General features: G+C 38.2%; 1 protein-coding gene across 1 annotated transcript in view; it reads right to left on the bottom strand.

The window, feature by feature from the left end:
- The window catches only part of nrxn3a (neurexin 3a), a gene marked incomplete at its 3' end in the record, with an annotated part of 287,852 nt that overhangs the window by 187,174 nt on the left and 81,726 nt on the right, over positions 1-18,952 (bottom strand). The window contains exon 10 of the mRNA XM_081347500.1: positions 1,718-1,921. Coding sequence (XP_081203626.1) covers positions 1,718-1,921 — 204 coding nt within the window. The remainder of the gene's footprint in view (positions 1-1,717; positions 1,922-18,952) is intronic.

Below are 18,952 nucleotides of genomic sequence, written 5' to 3'. Positions count from 1 at the left end.
GTCAAGTAGAAAAGATGACAGGAATTAGTGTTAAGTTGACAATCAGAAAGTCACAACACTTGGAAAGGGTTTGCAATCGTAAAAATGAATTACCCATCATTTCAAAAGTTGATATCAAACAAAAATTCTATTCCGTTATGCAGTGCTGTGACTGTCTCAAAGGAGTTTTTATCTTCACTATGACAATGATCATGGTTAATATATTCAAAAGATGCACCAAACATTGTGTCAGTTAGGTCTGGGCAGTATGACGGTACTAGATATATCATGCGACGGTAGAATTTTTGACTTTATAATGCAGTAGACACATTTGCGATGGGCAGGAATGCTGTACATTATTTACAGTTGAGAGCAATGGAGAAATTTGTAGTAAAGTTATAATACAGAGCGGAATATGGCCAAAATTTAGTCAATTAGGATGTGTTCACACTTGGCAGGTTTGGTTCGATTGAAAAACTAACTCTGGTGCAATTGCACTGTTAGTGCGGTTCATTTAAATAAGTGTAAAAGGTGCCATACGAAACCTGGTGCGCACCAAACAAGCAAATCAAGACCCTTTGAAAAGGTGGGTCTCGGTCTGCTCGGCCCGCTTCTAAACGGGATGTAATGTCACAAGATGTCACACTTAAAAGGACAGAATGCTGAAGCATTCCTGGTTCTTCTCATCATAGTTGCAATATTGCCCATTACAGTTCAGAACAGTCATCGGAGCTGCGTCTTCTTGCAACAGATCTTTGTTTGTCTGTGTAACGGAGGAATTCCTGGCACTCTTTTGACTCTTTTACGCATTTTCTAAGCTCTTTGTGAGTTCTCAGCTGGTAAAAATACCATCATATGTACGCACATACCACGAGCACATTTAATCCCAGCACACAGCATTATTTTGGATGTTCAGTAAGTTCTGTTGCAAAATATACATCATAAACAGCGTTTTTGTTTTGTGTCTTTCTCTGTGTTCGGTGTTGTGTGCAAAATGACAGTGTGAACGCTAAATGAACCAGGACTAAATTGTCAGTCCAGACCAAACGAACCAAGAGAACCGAACTACAAGTGTGAACATACCATCAGTTGTTTAGTTAGAGATTAGTTGTTTATGACTGCCGAACAACCTGCCAAATCAAAATAGAATTGCTCGCAGTGCATGCATAATGGTTCATCAAATCAGAATTTAGCTGAATTTTTTATATATATATAAAATTTAAAATATAATATATACAGATTTCACTTCAATATTTAATGTTTTTAACTTTAATGTTGCATTGAGTGCAGCTAATGTTGGACTTAACCTTCAGTTTTTATAAATAAACGTATCCATTGGTTTGCATTCATCAAGTTCTGAATGAAATTATAAAATAAAGTACTATTTTTGAAGGTCTCTCATAAGTAACCCTACTGTGATATATAATAGTATATTACTTGTACAGTGATATAAGGTCATACCGCCCAACCCTCAACGTCAATTAATAGCCAAAATTTGAGTTAAATTTACAATCAATTACTTACTATAAAGAAAACTATCAATTCAAACTCAACTTAATCAAATGTCTGGTGAACCATGCAAATAAAGAAAAACAATAAAACAACATCCTAATATATCTTATTAATGAATGTAATGATGATGGATTCAGGGGAGGGTGGGGCTGGAACGATGGAAAGAAAGGAAGAGAGAGAAAAAGAAGAAGCACTGCATCCTGAAGGAGGGGGTTTTATACAATACCTAAGTTGACCGTGAGTTTGACACGACTGCCATCCAGCTCTAGCCGAAGAGTATCGGCAGAGTCGCGTGAAGTGGTGGCCATGAGCAGGCCATACGCCCGCTGAGACATGAAGCGAAGGGACACGTCCTCCGCTTCAGTGTGCATCACAGTAGGCATCACCACTTTCATGAACATGCTCCCATCATAGCTCAAGATAGACGCCTCTGTGGACAAAAGAACACAAGATCCGTGTTTAGACATAAATACTGTAAATGTAAAAGCAAACTTTTCTTCCAGGAGAGAAAACAAACATTGCGAGAGGACAAATAAGTTTTCTTAAAAGTTTTTTTGACATCTTAGACTCACACAAAAAGACGTGAATGACAATATAATAAAACAATTTGAAAATGATACATTTTATTGGACTTTCAGCATAAACAATGCCAAATTGTACCCCTACACAATTTTGAAATACCAATAGACTGCATGGTCAAGGTGATGGCCATCAAAAAGAGAAGATGGCCATCTTCCTGGGAAAACGCTTGACTAAAACAAAGCACATTGAGTTTTCCTACAGGTTTCGATGAACTGGCTCAACAGGTAAATGAACAGATCTCTCCTGTCATCTGCATTTTCAGCAAGCTGCCACACAGCCAGCCAGCCAGGCACACTGCTTGGACAGGTCTGATGGACGCAGCAATGCCCTTTCTCTCCAGCCTCAGCCTCTGACTGTCATTCAACGCACCGCTGGCCTGAAAACACTCCATATGAAAGTATTAGAAAAGCCAGCCAAGCATAAAATGTCTGCTTTGACTCTACAGCATGTAGACAGAAATGGCAGCTAGTCTGGGCAGGTTTTTTTTTTTCTGAGATCAATTGTAGAGGTCACTGAAAATCTCATCTCAAGAACCTCAGGCTAAATATTTTTGAGAAAACCTGTTCAGCACAAGATATTTAGTTTTAGTTACAATATTCAATGAAGGTCAAAAGTTGCTCCAGATAAAATAATACAATATATACTACTGTTCAAATGTTTGGGGTCAGTTTTGAAAGAAATGAATGTTTTTATGCAGCAAGGATTTATTAAAACTAATCAAAATTGACAGTAAAAACATTTATAGTTACAAAAGATAATTTGCTCTGTAATGTTTTGTAACCAAGGTTGTTAAAAAACACAGACATGGCAGATTCGGACAGTTTTGAAGCAATTATGTTTATCTTTGAAAACGTATGTTTCTAATAAGTAACTAGATAAGACAGTTTGAGTATGCAGTTTACTTTGTAGAACAAAACATCAAAGTATCGTCAAGTTATGTTTACCACAGTCTTTATTTTTTTTTAATAAAATTAAATTAAATTGAAAAACCCCATAATAACACCGAATAGGAGAATCTCGAAGGAACCAGCGGAGAACTAGATGTTAGACAGATATCGTGATGTATAATTATAGGATTGTCTAGCAATATATTGATTATCGCAGAAATGCTGTATTGTGATATTATCAGTATCGTGAGCCATGTATCGTGTCTTATCGTGAGGTACCCTGTGATTCCCACCCCTAGTATTGTTGGGGCATTTTTTCTTTGTACAAAAGTTTAATTTAACAAATATTTACATATACTGTATAATACTCTAAATAACTGATAATCTGTAAAAGGCAATTTCACTGTCTAGGAAAAACCATGGTGATTTTGTCTCAGATACATTTCTCAAAAATACATGAAGCAGACTTCATAAAATCAAAAAAGTAAATACAATGATCACACATTTCAAGAGAAGATCAACAATAAATGCTCATTTAATCCTCAGCCGTGAAAACTCTATCCTGAACACATGCATTCTAAATACTGATGCGTAGAAACCGCTGACAAACTCTACTATTACACATCGATCAATATGTTATTATGTGCAATTAGTTGCTTTTCAAATCCTCCATGGGGCCCCCGCCAATTTTCATTTTACACCCGGCATACTAAGCAGAGAGTGGGAGAAAGAAATCGAGGTCGAGCGGCCATCAGTGAAGAAAAACAGATAAGTGGGACTAACCTCTACAGTATCTGATGATTAACTCCGAGTGAAAGCAAATCAAAATGATTTTGTATCAACGTTATTGAGTAGCGGGCTGATGCTGGTGGACAGAAACATGGCGTGGAGGATGTGACAAGAGTGAAGGGGGAATGAGCCACCAGAAATCTTCACAGGGTGGCGGTGTTTCTCAACAAGGAGCCGATGTTACACAACAGCGTCCGGCAGCCATCTTGAGAGACTCACTTATGAGATTTATTTTACTACTGTTTCCTCTCAAAGCATTTCATAAATCCGTCTCAGGGCACATGAGGGCACTCATTCACTGTAAAGCTTTTTCTCTTCTTTTAGCTGGGATAATTAATACAGTTCTTATGGCTGCATAAAAATGCTGTGCACACTCTACATTTCGGTATATTAATTAAGGAGATCTTTTGTTTTCCTATGTAAATAATGAACACAGAACTTATTCAATCACATGCCCGAATGAAACACGGTTCATGAAAGTCAAATGAGCTGCAAAAAGCATTACTCATGGGAGAGGCTAATTCAATAAACAAAGGGCTTTAACTGACATTCCATCTCACTAATTGATGAATGAATAGATGGAATGTTTAAGCAGAATTGTTTTGTTTTTGTTTTGTTTTTTTCTCTCTGTGCTGCTTCTGAACTTTTGGATATGCATTATCGTTCACAAACAGATATTGCATGCATTTGCATTTGACATCAGATTTCAAGCAGTGTCCCAAAGTGTGACATGCTAAGCTCCATCTAAAATTATTTTTAAACAACATTTTTGTAATTGTTTTATGTTTATTATGGATGTATTTTTAACTTAATAAATCACACACACACACACACACACACACACACACACACACACACACACACACACACACACACACACACACACACACACAACATACACATATATAAAGTTTTGTGTATAGAAGTATTAATACTTATATATAAAAAAACATACAAGTCTGCTTAGGGTCCAAAAAGACTCTCACCAATAATGCATGTCAAATTTGGCTAAATAAACACTTCAGGACTAGTTATTAAGTTAACTTCAACAACAACAACAACAACAACAACAACAACAACAACAACAAAAAAAAGAACATTAAAATGTAAAACATGCCTTGTTGGCCTTGCATGGCCTTGCTTGAGGCACCAGTACCACGTTTGTGTCATAACGTTTCGATAAACCCGAATGGCTAGCGCTCTGGAATACAAATGTATTGATTTACCTTCTAATATTGAGTGAGCGCAGGCTGCTTAATTAAGGTGTATCTGTGATATGATCTATCATCATCATCTGTGCAGCACAGAGGGATCAGACTGACCTGTACTGAGCTCTGTCTCAATGACATAATGAGAGAAACATCAGACATAAAAGGCAATCAATGTTCATTAAATTGTCAGTCTTCCTGCTGCTCACCAGCAGACGACGAACTCTAAACTGAGGATGACAGGGACATTAATGTAGGCAGCAATTCAACCTTCAGTCTCTGCTGTGAGGCAGAGACGTGCAGAGACCATTTGGTAAGCAGTGCCTCAAAACAGAGCAGCTGTTACCTCTCTTTTGCTGTTCGTTTAGACTCTTTAACCTTTATCAGCTCCTGTGGTGCCACATGCTGCAAATTAAGGTGTAAAGAGAGACATTTTTTTATACGTCTGCTATTGCAGTGCGGCGTCCAACTGCCCAATTTAGGTTTTAGGGAAATTCCTGATGACATTTCATCAACCATTGTGAGCATGAGTGAGATTATCATTATAACAATGGCCAATTCAGGTGTATTAATAAATGCTAACTAATATTCAGAGTAATATAAGTTAACACAAGTCTGGTTTGGTGAAGATGAACCAGCTGTGGGAGTACCTTAGACAAAAAAAAAAAAAAAGGTTTAGGAATCAGTGTCCAATGCAGGAACATTTTATCTACAGTATGAGAAACGGCACTCCTCGTCTATTGGCTATCACAGTATTTACAGCAATTTAAATAGATAAATAAATAATGTAGAACGCTAAATAAATAAATATTGGAGAGCTCTTCACTCCGAAAGCTGGATATTCTCTGCTTTTGTGGACGAAACTAAGCAAAAACTAATCTAAAACCTTTTACTAAAACCAAATCATTCAGGAAATTGTTCAGTGCATGTTTGTAACATACCTGCAGGTGGCCACTGGTTACACCCACACAAACGGTCACACACGTTAAATAATGTGCTGCAGGTGAGTGTTCTGTTCTATATTAAATGGGCCCCGGTGCAAAATTATGAAAGCTCCGACGTTACCGTTTTTGCTTTCGGTACTAGAATTTATTTTATTTTTTTCTGTGATATACTTTTGCCCCTACTTAATGAGTGACGATGGTCGAGAGAACTAAACATTCGAATGTCTGGTTACACTTTAGGCATGTGATATTAATCTAATTTTATTTTTGATTTCGATTTTGTAGGTAAAACAATTAAAAACTAGCCGCGTTCCGTCTAGCGCAACTTCCTTCCCTTCACAGCGGTGTGCTGTCATTTCTCCCTAAAACCCAAATTTAACGACAGAATCAGCACAATCGGTAATTGTTGCAAAATCCAGTCTCTACTCTATGTGACATGCTTGATAACAAAAAAAAGAGCTATTAAAAGCACAATAATCCGTGCAAAAGACACTGTTTCCAAATTCAAGGCGGCTTTTTGTGTGTGCGCTCCGAAGCAAATTATACTTTAGGCTTCGTGTGCGCATCTGACCGATCAAATACACACAAAAATATGTCAAAATGACCGGCTTGGAGAGTATTCACTAAACACGATATATGTCTTAAATAGTTGGGAGAAAATATGATGTGTATTATTAGATCTGCAAAATGACAGCAGTCTAATAAACCTGCTGACAATTATGCTATTTTTGTGAATCAAACAACAAAAGGCAAAGAGAAAATTACTCACAGCTCTTGAATGAATAACTTTAGCTTTAATAAGCATTAATCTATCAATTTATAGAGTGAAAAATTTGCAGTGTTATTTTACAGTGTTTATATTTCTTTTGTAAGCCACATTACTTACCTGAACAGTAATGTTAGTAGACCTTCCAGAAATTATTAATTGAATTATTTCATTTGTATCTTTGTTTTATTGTATATTTATTGTATTTATTTGACCATTTGTTTGTACTTTGTTTCTTTATTCTTATTGTATCATATCTTATGTATATAAAACATAAAAACTGCCTGCTCACCGGTGCATTTATAGATGTTTTATATTCGTTTTATTCAAACATTGCTAAATATATATTTTACAATTCATAATATAAAGCAAGGTTAATAATGTTCTTAATTTGTTTCTTTTCTTTCTTTTTTTTTTTAAATAAAAAATATGCCAAAAAGAACCAATAAGAATACTGTTACAGATAATAGTAGAAATACCATTAAAACCATTATGATACTCATCCCTATACCCGAATGATGCCAATTGCAGTCTCTAACACAAGCTTGAATAAGAGGGACAGAGAGAAATATTGCATGTGATTTTAGGTCACTACTATAATAGTATACATGAAACAGAGTCACTTTCAATAGGCAATATTTTGTCAGGGAGAAAATTAAGGTTTTTCACAGCTTAACAAAGATAAACCAATCAAAACCCAGGCTTAAAGGTCCCGTTCTGCGTGATCCCATGTTTCAAACTTTAGTTAGTGTGTAATGTTGCTGTTAGAGCATAAATAATATCTGTAAAATTATAAAGCTCAAAGTTCAATGCCAAGCGAGATATTTTATTTAACAGAAGTTGACTACAAAAAACGGCTCGATTGGACTACACCCCTCTACATCCTGCATTAGTGACATCACCAGAACCGTTTCTTGACTAACCTCCGCCCACAGGAATGCTCCCTCAACTCTACTGGCTACTTGCGCACTTCTTATAACTTAGGCTACTGTGTTTACTCAGCTCTTACGGTGATTTTCTGAAGTAAAACTGACGCTTCATCTTTTGTGTGATGTAAAATAAACTTTATTAAACTCATCAGTACATGTTTGATCATCATTCAGACAGCAGACTTGTAGGCTATTAATAAATAATGGATACATAGCCTACAAGCAGATGACAAATACGTTATAATAACCGTAATTAAACTACTAAACCATACCTGTTTCATCTCTATACAGCACTCTGACTCTGTAGGCATTATTGTCCGACTCGAAATGAACGCCGTTACTGAGAGTTTCTGATATTATCATCATTCCGTGAGATGAATTTTTCCTGACAGACTGAGCGCGAGCTCATGAAGCTCCGCCCCCTGGGTCGTCCAGCAGCACCTCATTTGCATTTAAAGGGCACACACTGAAACAGGTCGTTTTTCTGAGCCCCAAAAAATGTAAATTTAAACATGCTGTAAAAAATGATCTGTTGGGTATTTTGAGCTCAAACTTCACATACACACTCTGGGGACATCAGAGACTTATTTTACATCTTGTGAAAAGGGGCATAAAACGGGACCTTTAAATTACAGGCTGTCTATTTGGTATTTTACATAAGTCTTACAGTACATAAGATAATTTGAGACTATAGTCATCTGAATAAAATTAATCCATTATCTCTCTTACATTGAGATAAAGTTTAATAGTTTAAATTCAGAAATACTATTAATAATTTACTTAACATGTAAATCTGCTCCGCATAAGAAATGAAGCACATTCTGTATGCACAGCACCAAACAGGATAAATATCCAGAAAAAAGCATCTGTCCTTAAAATGACCTCTATCTCTATAGGTTGACCATCACAGATCCTTTAAAATTTCCCCTCATGTGCCACTAGATGGCAGCAGATGTCTTAGGATGTCAACATGTTATTAATGCAGTGATTCAAAGGGTTGCACAACCACAATTAATGTCAACTGACATTAAACACAGAAAATTAAAAGAATTACTGCATGGACACAGTAAACAGTTTTAAAGATCCATTACTGACTGTGAATAACCAGCATTATGCAATGTGCAAGTTTCTTAAGTATCCTCCAAAAACCACTTAAATGTGCAAATCAGTTCCCAAGCTCTGGTGGGCCCAGGAATGGTTTATAGTGAAACCCTGAAGGGGGGTTCTGACACCCGCAGTTGCCATAAATAGAGAATCGTAGCAATACTGCAGCAACAATTTGAATAATTTAGAGCCGCCCTTGAAAGAGGAGGACCAAATACAGTTGGCACATCCTCCTCCACGTGCCTCTCTGCTCCTCCCAACGCCGACACAAAAAGATTTACTCTGTTCAGTTTCAGCCGTGATTGTGGAAGCAGCTTGCGGACCGCTCTCGTCTGCGCTCATTTAGCTTCAGAGCTGGATTAGAAACAGTTCAATAACTCTCCTGCCACTGAAAATAAACTGTTTTCAACCGCAGAGCCGCACTGCTTACAGCAAACCCACAAGCCCTCCATGAATCCCTCTCTTCTTGGTTTCTTATTTTACTGCAGATAGTAGAGAATAGCAGGGAGAGGCCCATAAAAATCACTCATTTCTTGTGATATTTATTATTTCTCTTGATAGGAAATAAAATTAAATGTGGAGCTACCAGACTTTTCTCCTGACATTTAACGTGTCTTCTCTGGAGTTTGGAAGACATTTCAGAGTCACAAACTGTGCTCAGATATGCCAAGACATCAAAGTCTGCAAGTGCAAGACTTCAATATGAACTGAAATAATTCTCATCAAATTGTTCAAATTCATTCAATTTTGATATCCAAAGTAATATTATATCTCTGTACGCTTACTGTAAGACAAAACAGGGTCTGACTGGAAATATATATAATTGTTATTAATATGGCTTAATTAATGCATCTTAATTAATATATACAGTATACAATATGTATGTATATAATATATGTATATGTGTGTGTGTATATATATATATATATTTAAATTGGTGCCAATGCAACTATATCTATTATGGGCACATATGCTAGCTGCTCTCTCTCTCTCTCTCTCTCTCTCTCTCTCTCTCTCTCTCTCTCTCTCTCTCTCTCTCTCTCTCTCTCTCTCTCTCTCTCTCTCTCTCTCTCCCACTGTGCTCTCCTTCCTTGTCCTTTCATGGCTCATTTAAATTGTTCTAAGGGAAGAAAGCAGGAATGATAGTGATTGGCTTAGATTACTACAGAAACAGTGGTGTAACAGCCTGATTTCACCCGATGAAGGCCCTCGACTTACAATAATTCATGAAGGTTTTTGAGGCTGCCAACACCTGCGATCTGAAAATTCAGCAGGCCCGTGAGTGTCTACTAAGAGCATGTTAGGTGGATTATCGTGGGCCGTCACCTCTTGCTCCTCTAACCAGCTGTGACGGGGGGGGCGGGGGGGCAAGATGTGACAGAGACCTTGGCTGTGTGCCTCCACGCATGGAGAGGAGGGACAGAAAAAACACATTGATGTAAAATGAGATATTGTGTGGTGTGAATGCGAAATGATGACTAATTTACATTGTGTCAGCTTGAATTTGCAGTGTGATATAACACTATTTAAATGATCAGGACTATTCAGTGACGTGAGAGTCAGCTTATACAAGTTTGCTTACAAGACACTATCACCATAAAGTCTGGTCCACAGTGCATTTTTTTTCTGAAAAAGAACTACACAAACAGATTTATGGCAAACATGTAGTGACTAACCACAGTTTTTTTCCTTTTAAACTTAAGATAAATCTGAAACCAAATATATCTCCATATATATAGAAAAATATAAAGGGGTGCTCAAAGATGTCAAGTTTATATGATACATCGTAATATCACTTAACTATTAGGTCAGAGATGTTAATGATAATTACTACATGGATGTTGTATTAGCTAAAATAAAATAGAAGGAGAAGGAAGGAAAGAAAGAACAGATATATTCTCTCCTTTGGCTGTTTGCTGTCTGTGCTAAATTAAAAATATTAACAATATTAACTGTTCCACAGTCTGATCATTTCAATAATCACTCAAGTCTGCATGACATAAGTGTTCAGAGACAAAAGCAAACAACAATTACAAAAATTGGAAGGAAACATGCTTCCATTTGCTCTGAAAACTGAAACAAAATATTGTTTCTGCCACAACAGAAAAACAATTAGTTGCTTTCAGATTCTTCTGTGCTCATGTGGTGCTCAATTCATGCTAAACTGCAACATTGGTATTACGGAAGATGGTAGACTGAGATAAAGTATCTTGTCTTTTAAATTTCTGCTCTGTTTATGCATTTATAAACCTCTTTCCTGTGTGTACGGGTATATTCTGTCATAATTCATCAGCAGACAAACATTCATTTTCATCCTAAAATGATACAAAAGTACAATATTTCATATAGCATATCTGGAGGTCTTTATTTAAATAATAATAATAAAAAAATAGCCACAGTCAGCTCTTGATTAACTTTATTTTAAGATATTTAGTGATTCTAATTAATTCATTCTAGCTCACCACTTTTGATTAGTCATGATGAACTCTCAGAAATGAGTTTTAATCCTGATCTGTACCAGAAGAGTTCTTTGAAATCTACTAAATAATTCATAAAAATGCATTTAAAACCTGAAATGGCTTCTGATATCTTGATAAAAAAAAAAAAAAAAAAAAAAATTACCTGTCCAACGCAAAAAAAAAAAAACACACTTCAAGACCTAAGGAGTTTAATCAATACTTTAATAATGTATGAATAAGTATATTTAATTAAAAGATGCATGCTGTGCTGCCATAGACTCCAATCTTAGAAGAATCATAATTATGCTGCCCATCTTTTAGAACAGCCCTTTACGGACATCATAAGTGGACCTAAATAATAATAATAATAAAAGCTATGTAAAAAAGGCCCATTCATAATACAAATGTATTGTAACAAAGACAGAATGTAAGAATAGAGTGAGAAAGGGAAGATAAAGAGTGAGAATGTGAAAACTCTTTGACAGTTTGAAATATCCAATATCCACAACTGTCAAGGAAAGCAACGCTATCTCCCATTTCCTCCGGCGATGGCGGAGACCACCTCTCCCCTCTCGTGATGGAATGGCATGTTTTGTATACTCTTGTTGAACACTTTCTATTGATGGGGTCTGATATGTCAACACACTGATGCATCTCGCAAAAGAACGAATCATTTTTACCCAGTCCTAAATAAAGAGCTACACAAAGGCATGCACAAAGTTCCCGTCTGGATAAGCTTGTGTACCGTGGCCAAATGAATGCTGTTGTTAGTGCTTCACTGATTGGCTATTCAGCATGATTAGAGACTTTTCAAAGAGATGAATGATAGAGAGGGAAAATCTGCAGAATATGAAGCTGTGAAATCAGGCAGATTGCTGGGGATGGGGGAAGATAACAAGGCCTCTGGACCACGGGGGCGGCACGTTTTGATCGACTGCTGTGAAATCTTATACTGACGTGTTTACCCCTAAGACATGACTTGAGTGTCGATCCATAACCTCAACCTAAATGTCCAAGGTGTCTGAAAATGTGGGCATGTACATGTGTGTGGAAACATGTGTGTGCGGAATAACGTGTGCATTGTGCTACTGATGGACATGAGTACCCAGAAATGACAGCAATGATCGATCAAGAACATGCATTGTCGCTAAAATTAACACTGATCTAAGACCAGTGAAACACAACAACACAAAGCAGCAAAATGGGCACTTCTAAATCTTCATAATTGTTCTTAACTATATCTATAAAATAATATTTAATTTTTAAACACTTAGGGCCAGATTTACTAACAGCTTTTGCCAGCGCAAACCCTCTTTGGCGTTAAAAAACTACCGTCAGGGTTTACTAAAAACACAGTGGAAAAATTAGCAGTGAAAAGGTGTGGACACAGTTATTTTTGTGGCTAACCTTATTGCATATGCGTCTGTAGGAGTTTCTCTTTCGGACGCAACATTTTGGAGAGTGCTTAAATGAATCATGCAAGGTGATTTACTATTAGCGCTGTTCAATTTACTGATATTTGCGCCATTATTTATGTCTTAAACTAGACGCTAATTTGTGCAGCTCTTGGTAGATTGCGTTGGGCATCATGGAAATGATCCGACTGCATCTGTGTTCTTTAATTTGAGCAGTAGATCACACATACTGTAGAACTTTTCACTCACATCAACCCTTTTTTGAATTTGCGCCCTCTTGCTATGCTAATTTGCCCTGTTTATTAAACAGTTACATTAACTTATAAACACTTTATATAATTAAATTTATTTAAATTATATAGTCTTTATAGATATTAAATATTATATATATGTACTCTCCTCATGAATATATATATATATATATATATATATATATATATATATATATATATTCATGAGGAGAGTACATATATACAGTAACAGTATATATACACAAACAAAAAAAATCAACAAAATAGAATTTATAGAATTTAATTTAATATTTCTATAGTTAGTTTAACTACTGAATATTTTATATATATTCATGAGAGTACATGATATATACAGAAAAAAATGGACAAAACATAATATATACATACACACACACACACACACACACACACACACATATACACACACTTGTGTTTTTTATATATATACTGTACACACATACATATATACTGTATGTATATGTATGTATGTATATATATATATATATATATATATACACTTGTGTTTTGGCCATTTTTTATATATACATATATATTCTTTATTCTTTATATATATATATATATATATATATATATATATATATATATATATATATATATATATACACACACACAACTTGACATATCATTTTAACGCAACCCAAGAGCACTAGACCCTATACAAAAGTTGGATGTGATGGAATGGTGAAAGACATGCATGTGTTGTTTTTGGATAAATGCATTTGCAGCTGCATGAATAAACAAATCTTTTTTTAATTCTCTGTTTTGTTTTGTGAATTTTGCCATGAAATTATATACTCCAATCATTGTGCATTTTACAAAGGTTCCTCCCCCTCATCATCTCTTCAAAGAGAATGAAAGAGAGACACAGAGAGAGAAATTAAAGCAATCAAAAGAAAAGACAACCTGAGGAAAGAGTAAAATCACTGACATAATTACCCAGATTAGGCTCGAAAGAGTAATTGCAAGATAAACCCTCACGGATGTCATCTCTATGTGCTCTTTGTGGCTTAATCAGAGACACTACAGTATCAAATCAATATATGCAAAAGCCTTCGGTGGTAAAACGTGAAAGTAAAACAGAACTGCAGTGCACTACTGAGGGAACCTGCAGTTTGTGTTATAAAGTTTTACACTAATCACACAGGCCTCCGTGCCACATGGGTTTCACTACGTTCTAGGCTGGGAGATCCCCAGAATGTGAGTAAACTCAGTTGTGATTATACTTGAGTGTTGTTAAGGGACCCATAGCCGTAACATTCAGTTCACTCTCATGTGATTTAAGGGCCGTGGCTGTGGGGTCCACTTTGGCTCCCTAAGGCCCCCAGGCCAGCATAGATGACCTTCACACTACCTGAATCAATAGCAATTATCTCAAGCACTATAGCCAGCGGTGCTTAGGAGAGAACCAAAGTTCCCAGTACAACTTGGCCTGTTTGCAAACACAAAAACACCTTAATACATGGAGTGTAGACACATATAAATGATATTAACAAACCGCATGGAAAACCATGCATACAAACAAATTATCTAAGCCAATTATCAACATATCAGCTCTTCCCACAATTATCCGATCTCGTTATTTAATTTAGCATTACTGAAGCATGACCTGTCAAGGTACCTTTGTAATGATCGGGGCCGTTCACACGGAAATGAGGTTATGCATTTATTAACAAAACAAAATAATTTTGTACATTAATGACTGATGGAATTAATGTGAAAAACAAAATTTTAGCACTAAATTGGCAAGGCACATCAGACGATGCGGTAAAATGAGTTCAATTACCGCATGAAAACATCCTACCGCATCCTGTTTACACTATTATTTGTTCTACTGTGAGCTATAACAGTATTGCAGTTTTCAAAGAAAATGTGTCTGAAAAAGACTAATCATTTAGATATAACAGATTTAATAAAAAATATTTAAATCTGTTAATAAAACAGTTCCCAGTCAGTCGGTTACTCTCGACGTACGTCGTGACCGACGAATAGGAATCTTGCTAGAGAGGCCAATCTACTTTGAGTGAAACTAAACAAGCCAATGCACATTTGCGTGCAATCATTTGCATCAGCTGTTCAGCCACGCAGCACGGGTATATAATGAGCAGAAGGCGCGATTGCACTTCAGCTTTTTGCTTCGGAGCCGAGTGTTTCGATGCTGTTCTCTTCAGTGAAGCTGTTTATATTAAACGAGCAAGCTCTCCAGGAGGATCTCTCACATCTGGTGCGGGTGATACAGCACGGCAGTGGGGTCGACTTCTTTCTCTCTCTCTCTTTCTGTCTTTTTTGAGTTTGTGTTGTTTGTAAACTGAGCAAAACAAAAAGGCTGTTCTTACAGCTGGTACGGTGCGCCAAGAGCGCTGAAAGGCCATTCTTACAGCTGGTAAGATCGCCACAAGAGAGAGAGACGGCTCACAACAGGCTGCACACTTCCCTGTCTGTGTTCACTGTGACCGTTCCCCTGCATGCTTCAGCACCAAGGAGAGCAGTCCCCTGAAAGAACTTACACGGGTAGAGCGCATCTTTTTAAAGATGTCACTCTACCTGTGTGTTTCTGGATGTGGTCGATACCTGGGATCACGGGATGGTCACGAACGCTGCGTCGTGTGTCTGGGCATTGAAAATGCTGATGCAGCGTTCGTGGATGAGTCAATGTACCCATTGTGGGAAGATGACCATCTCGGAGCTACGGTCAATACTCTCGTTCCTGCAAAGGGGCGGAGTCCCTGCGTTTAATCGCCTCAGTCTGCTTTTGTACAGCCAGTGACCGGTGTGCTCAACCGTGTGGCCGATGAGCTATCAAAAGCTGTGCTCCCGGGAGAATGGCGACCTTTGGGGACCTTTCCCTGGTGCTTCGAGCACTCCAGGATGCTCCATTTGAGCATCAGCAGACTCAAAGCTTCTCTCTATGAAGACTTTGCTGCTGGTTGCACTGGCCTCTGTCAAGAGGGTAGGGGGACCTGCAGGCATTTTCGGTCGACAAATCGTGCCTAGAGTTCGGGCCGGGTGACAACCATGTTGTACTGAGACCCCGGCCTGGCTATGTGCCCAAGGTTCCTACCACTCTCTTCAGGGACAAGGTGGTGAACCTGCAAGAGCTGGAGGCAGACCCAACCTTGGCTTTGCTCTGTCCCGTTCGCGCTCTTTGTCTGTACGTGGACAGAACTCAAAGTCTCAGGACCTCAGACCAGCTCTTTGTCTTTTACGGAGGCTGGAAGAAGGGAAAGGCTGTCTCCAAGCAGAGGATGGCCCACTGGATAGTAGATGCCATCGCCTTGGCTTACTAGGCACAAGGTTATATTCACTCCACGAGAGGCGTTGCATCTTCTTGGGTGCGGACACGTGGCTCCTCGCTAACAGATATCTGTAGAGCTGCGGGCTGGGCGACACCTAACACGTTCGCTAGATATTATAGCCTACGTGTAGAGCCGGTCTCCTCCCGTGTTCTCACCCTAAACGGGTAGAAGCACTGAGAAGCCCGGCTCTGTCGGCTTGCTGCACCCTACTGTGCACCCTTATTGCTCCAGAATAAAAAACCTGTTGAGTCCTCCAACACCTTCGGCCCGGACGTGGCGGAGCGTCCGGCGCCAGTCCTTTATCCGTTGAATCCTTGAGAACCGGGTTTGGGCTGGGTCCCAAAAGTGTGACCCTGTGGGGATCCCATATGTGTATTTCTTCCACGGCTGCTCCTAACGGAAGCCCATGTCTTTCCCTTGGGCTAAGTCACCCAGTATTTCATATGCAGTACATATGCAGTATGTTAGTCCATATGTATATCTCCACATAACTCCTTCAGGGAAGAATGTGTATTTTAGCAGTGTTCTCCTTCCTAACAGAAAGGGCACACTGTCCCAAGTGTTATCCAATAATCTCACTGTATGGGTTATCACGGAACAACAGTGACAGATACACTCTGTGTAAGCCTATCATAGAAGGGGCAAGAGGCTCGCACAGGGCACTGGATGGGGTCAGCAGCTGGAGTCAGCAGCACGACCTATGTCTCCGTTCCCTCCTTCATGGAAAGGGGGGTAACCATACATTACCGAGATGATTTAAATGATACTAACTTGCATTATTATGACATATAAATGCACAACATAGACTCCGGATATAAACTGTAGCAATCATTGTACGTTTACATCTCAGGGACTGTAATGTATCTTCCCGCAGAAAGATGGCACTTGAAATGAATTTGCTTAATAAAATGTTGTTTTAAAGGGGACATATTATGCAAAATTCACTTTTGCATGGTGTTTGGACATAAATGTGTGTTGGCAGTGTGTGTACACAACCACCCTATAGTGATAAAAATCCACTCACTCCTTTTTTTTTAATCCCCATAAATCATAAGCAGTGACTCCCAACGACCCGTTTTCAGCCATGGGGCTGGTGTGACGTCACAACAGCCACAGGTCCCACCCACGAATGTTGACAGACACTGCGGTTTTAACATAGACCCGCCCTGATCAAGTTCACAGCGAGTTGTACACATCCGCCATTGCTGCACTGACGAGAATGTAGGTGTTGTGTGACTGGATGTATTAATCCACATAGCTCTCTCTCTCTTTACTACCGAAATCTGAGCCAGCCGCTGAAGACGAGGTGGATTAATTTTGTTTTCGAAGAAAATGTTCCCTCAACTCTTTCGAAATTCGTTTATGTACTTATGCACTTATACTGTGTTTACTCAGCTCTTAGGGTGATTTTCTGGGTAAAACTGACACTTCATCTTTTGTGTGATGTACAATAAACTTTATTAAACTCATCAGTATATTTTTGGCCATCATTCGGACGGGGTCCTCTACAGCAGGTTTAATAGTGGATACAAGCAATGACATATACGTTTTAACCGTAATTAAAGGGGTGGTTCGGGATTTTTGACATCGGGCCTCATTTTTAAGTCAGCCTGGTTGTTATTCATCAGTGGAGACATTTTTAAAAAAAAATTATCCAGTCCTTATATTTGGATAGTTAGCCGATGCTAGGCTAGCGCGAGTCAAGGGTAGATGTTAGCCAGCCATTAAAAACCGTTTTACCCACTCCACAGTGCGCCAAACGCAAATCAATTATAACACTAGACTATCGATGCAAATGTACGTTGAGAGAATAATGTTAGAAATCAAACTTACCTTTCATCTCAATGATCCCAAAGGAACTAGTTTCTCAGCAGCTGCGGAATTTTACTTTGCTCCGGTTAGTAATGCGGCAAAAAGTAAACACAGAAAAGAAGCGCACTACAGTGTGTGCAGTACATGTGTGTACCGGCTCACTCGGTTGCCTAGGTAATCAATATCACTCCGCTGCTGCTGTAGACAAGGCTTATGATTACAGGGAACAAATTATAACTAATGCAATGTGATGAAAGGTAAGTTTGATTTCTAACATTATTCTCTCAACGGACATTTGCATCGATAGTCTAGTGTTATAATTGATTTGCGTTTGGTGCACTGTGGAGTGGGTAAAACGTTTTTTAATGGCTGGCTAACATCTACCCTTGACTCGCGCTAGCCTAGCATCGGCTAACTATCCAAATATAAGGACTGGATAATTTTTTTTAAAAAATGTCTCCACTGATGAATAACAACCAGGCTGACTTAAAAATGAGGTCCGATGTCAAAAATCCCGAACCACCCCTTTAAACTAAACTATACCTGTTCCATCTCCATACAGCATTTATTCTCTGACTCTGTAGGCATTACTGTCCGACTCCGGGTCGAAATGAACACTGTTACTGAGAGTTTCTGTTTTGATATTATCATTATTCCGTAAGATGAGATTGTTCTGACACTGAGCGCAAGCTTGTGAGGCTCCGCCCCCTGTGCCATGCAGCTGCAGCTCATTTGCATTTAAAGGGCACTCACTAAAACGGCATGTTTTTCTGAGCCCCAAAAAGTGACAATTTAAACATGCTGTAAAAAAGGGTCAGTTGGGTATTTTGAACTAAAATTTCACATACACACTCTGGGGACATCAGAGACTTATTTTACATCTTGTGAAAAGGGGCATAATAGGTCCCCTTTAATGAAAATGTGTCTATTATGCAACAACCATTTAATAAAAGCAATCGGCACTGTGCTTTATTGTGAATATAGTCAATGTTATAGTCAAT

Source organism: Scardinius erythrophthalmus (assembly GCF_964197995.2).
Source record: "Scardinius erythrophthalmus genome assembly, chromosome: 19".
In the NCBI taxonomy this organism is placed as follows: Eukaryota; Metazoa; Chordata; class Actinopteri; order Cypriniformes; family Leuciscidae; genus Scardinius; species Scardinius erythrophthalmus.
This window is presented reverse-complemented; position numbering and strand designations above follow the sequence as displayed.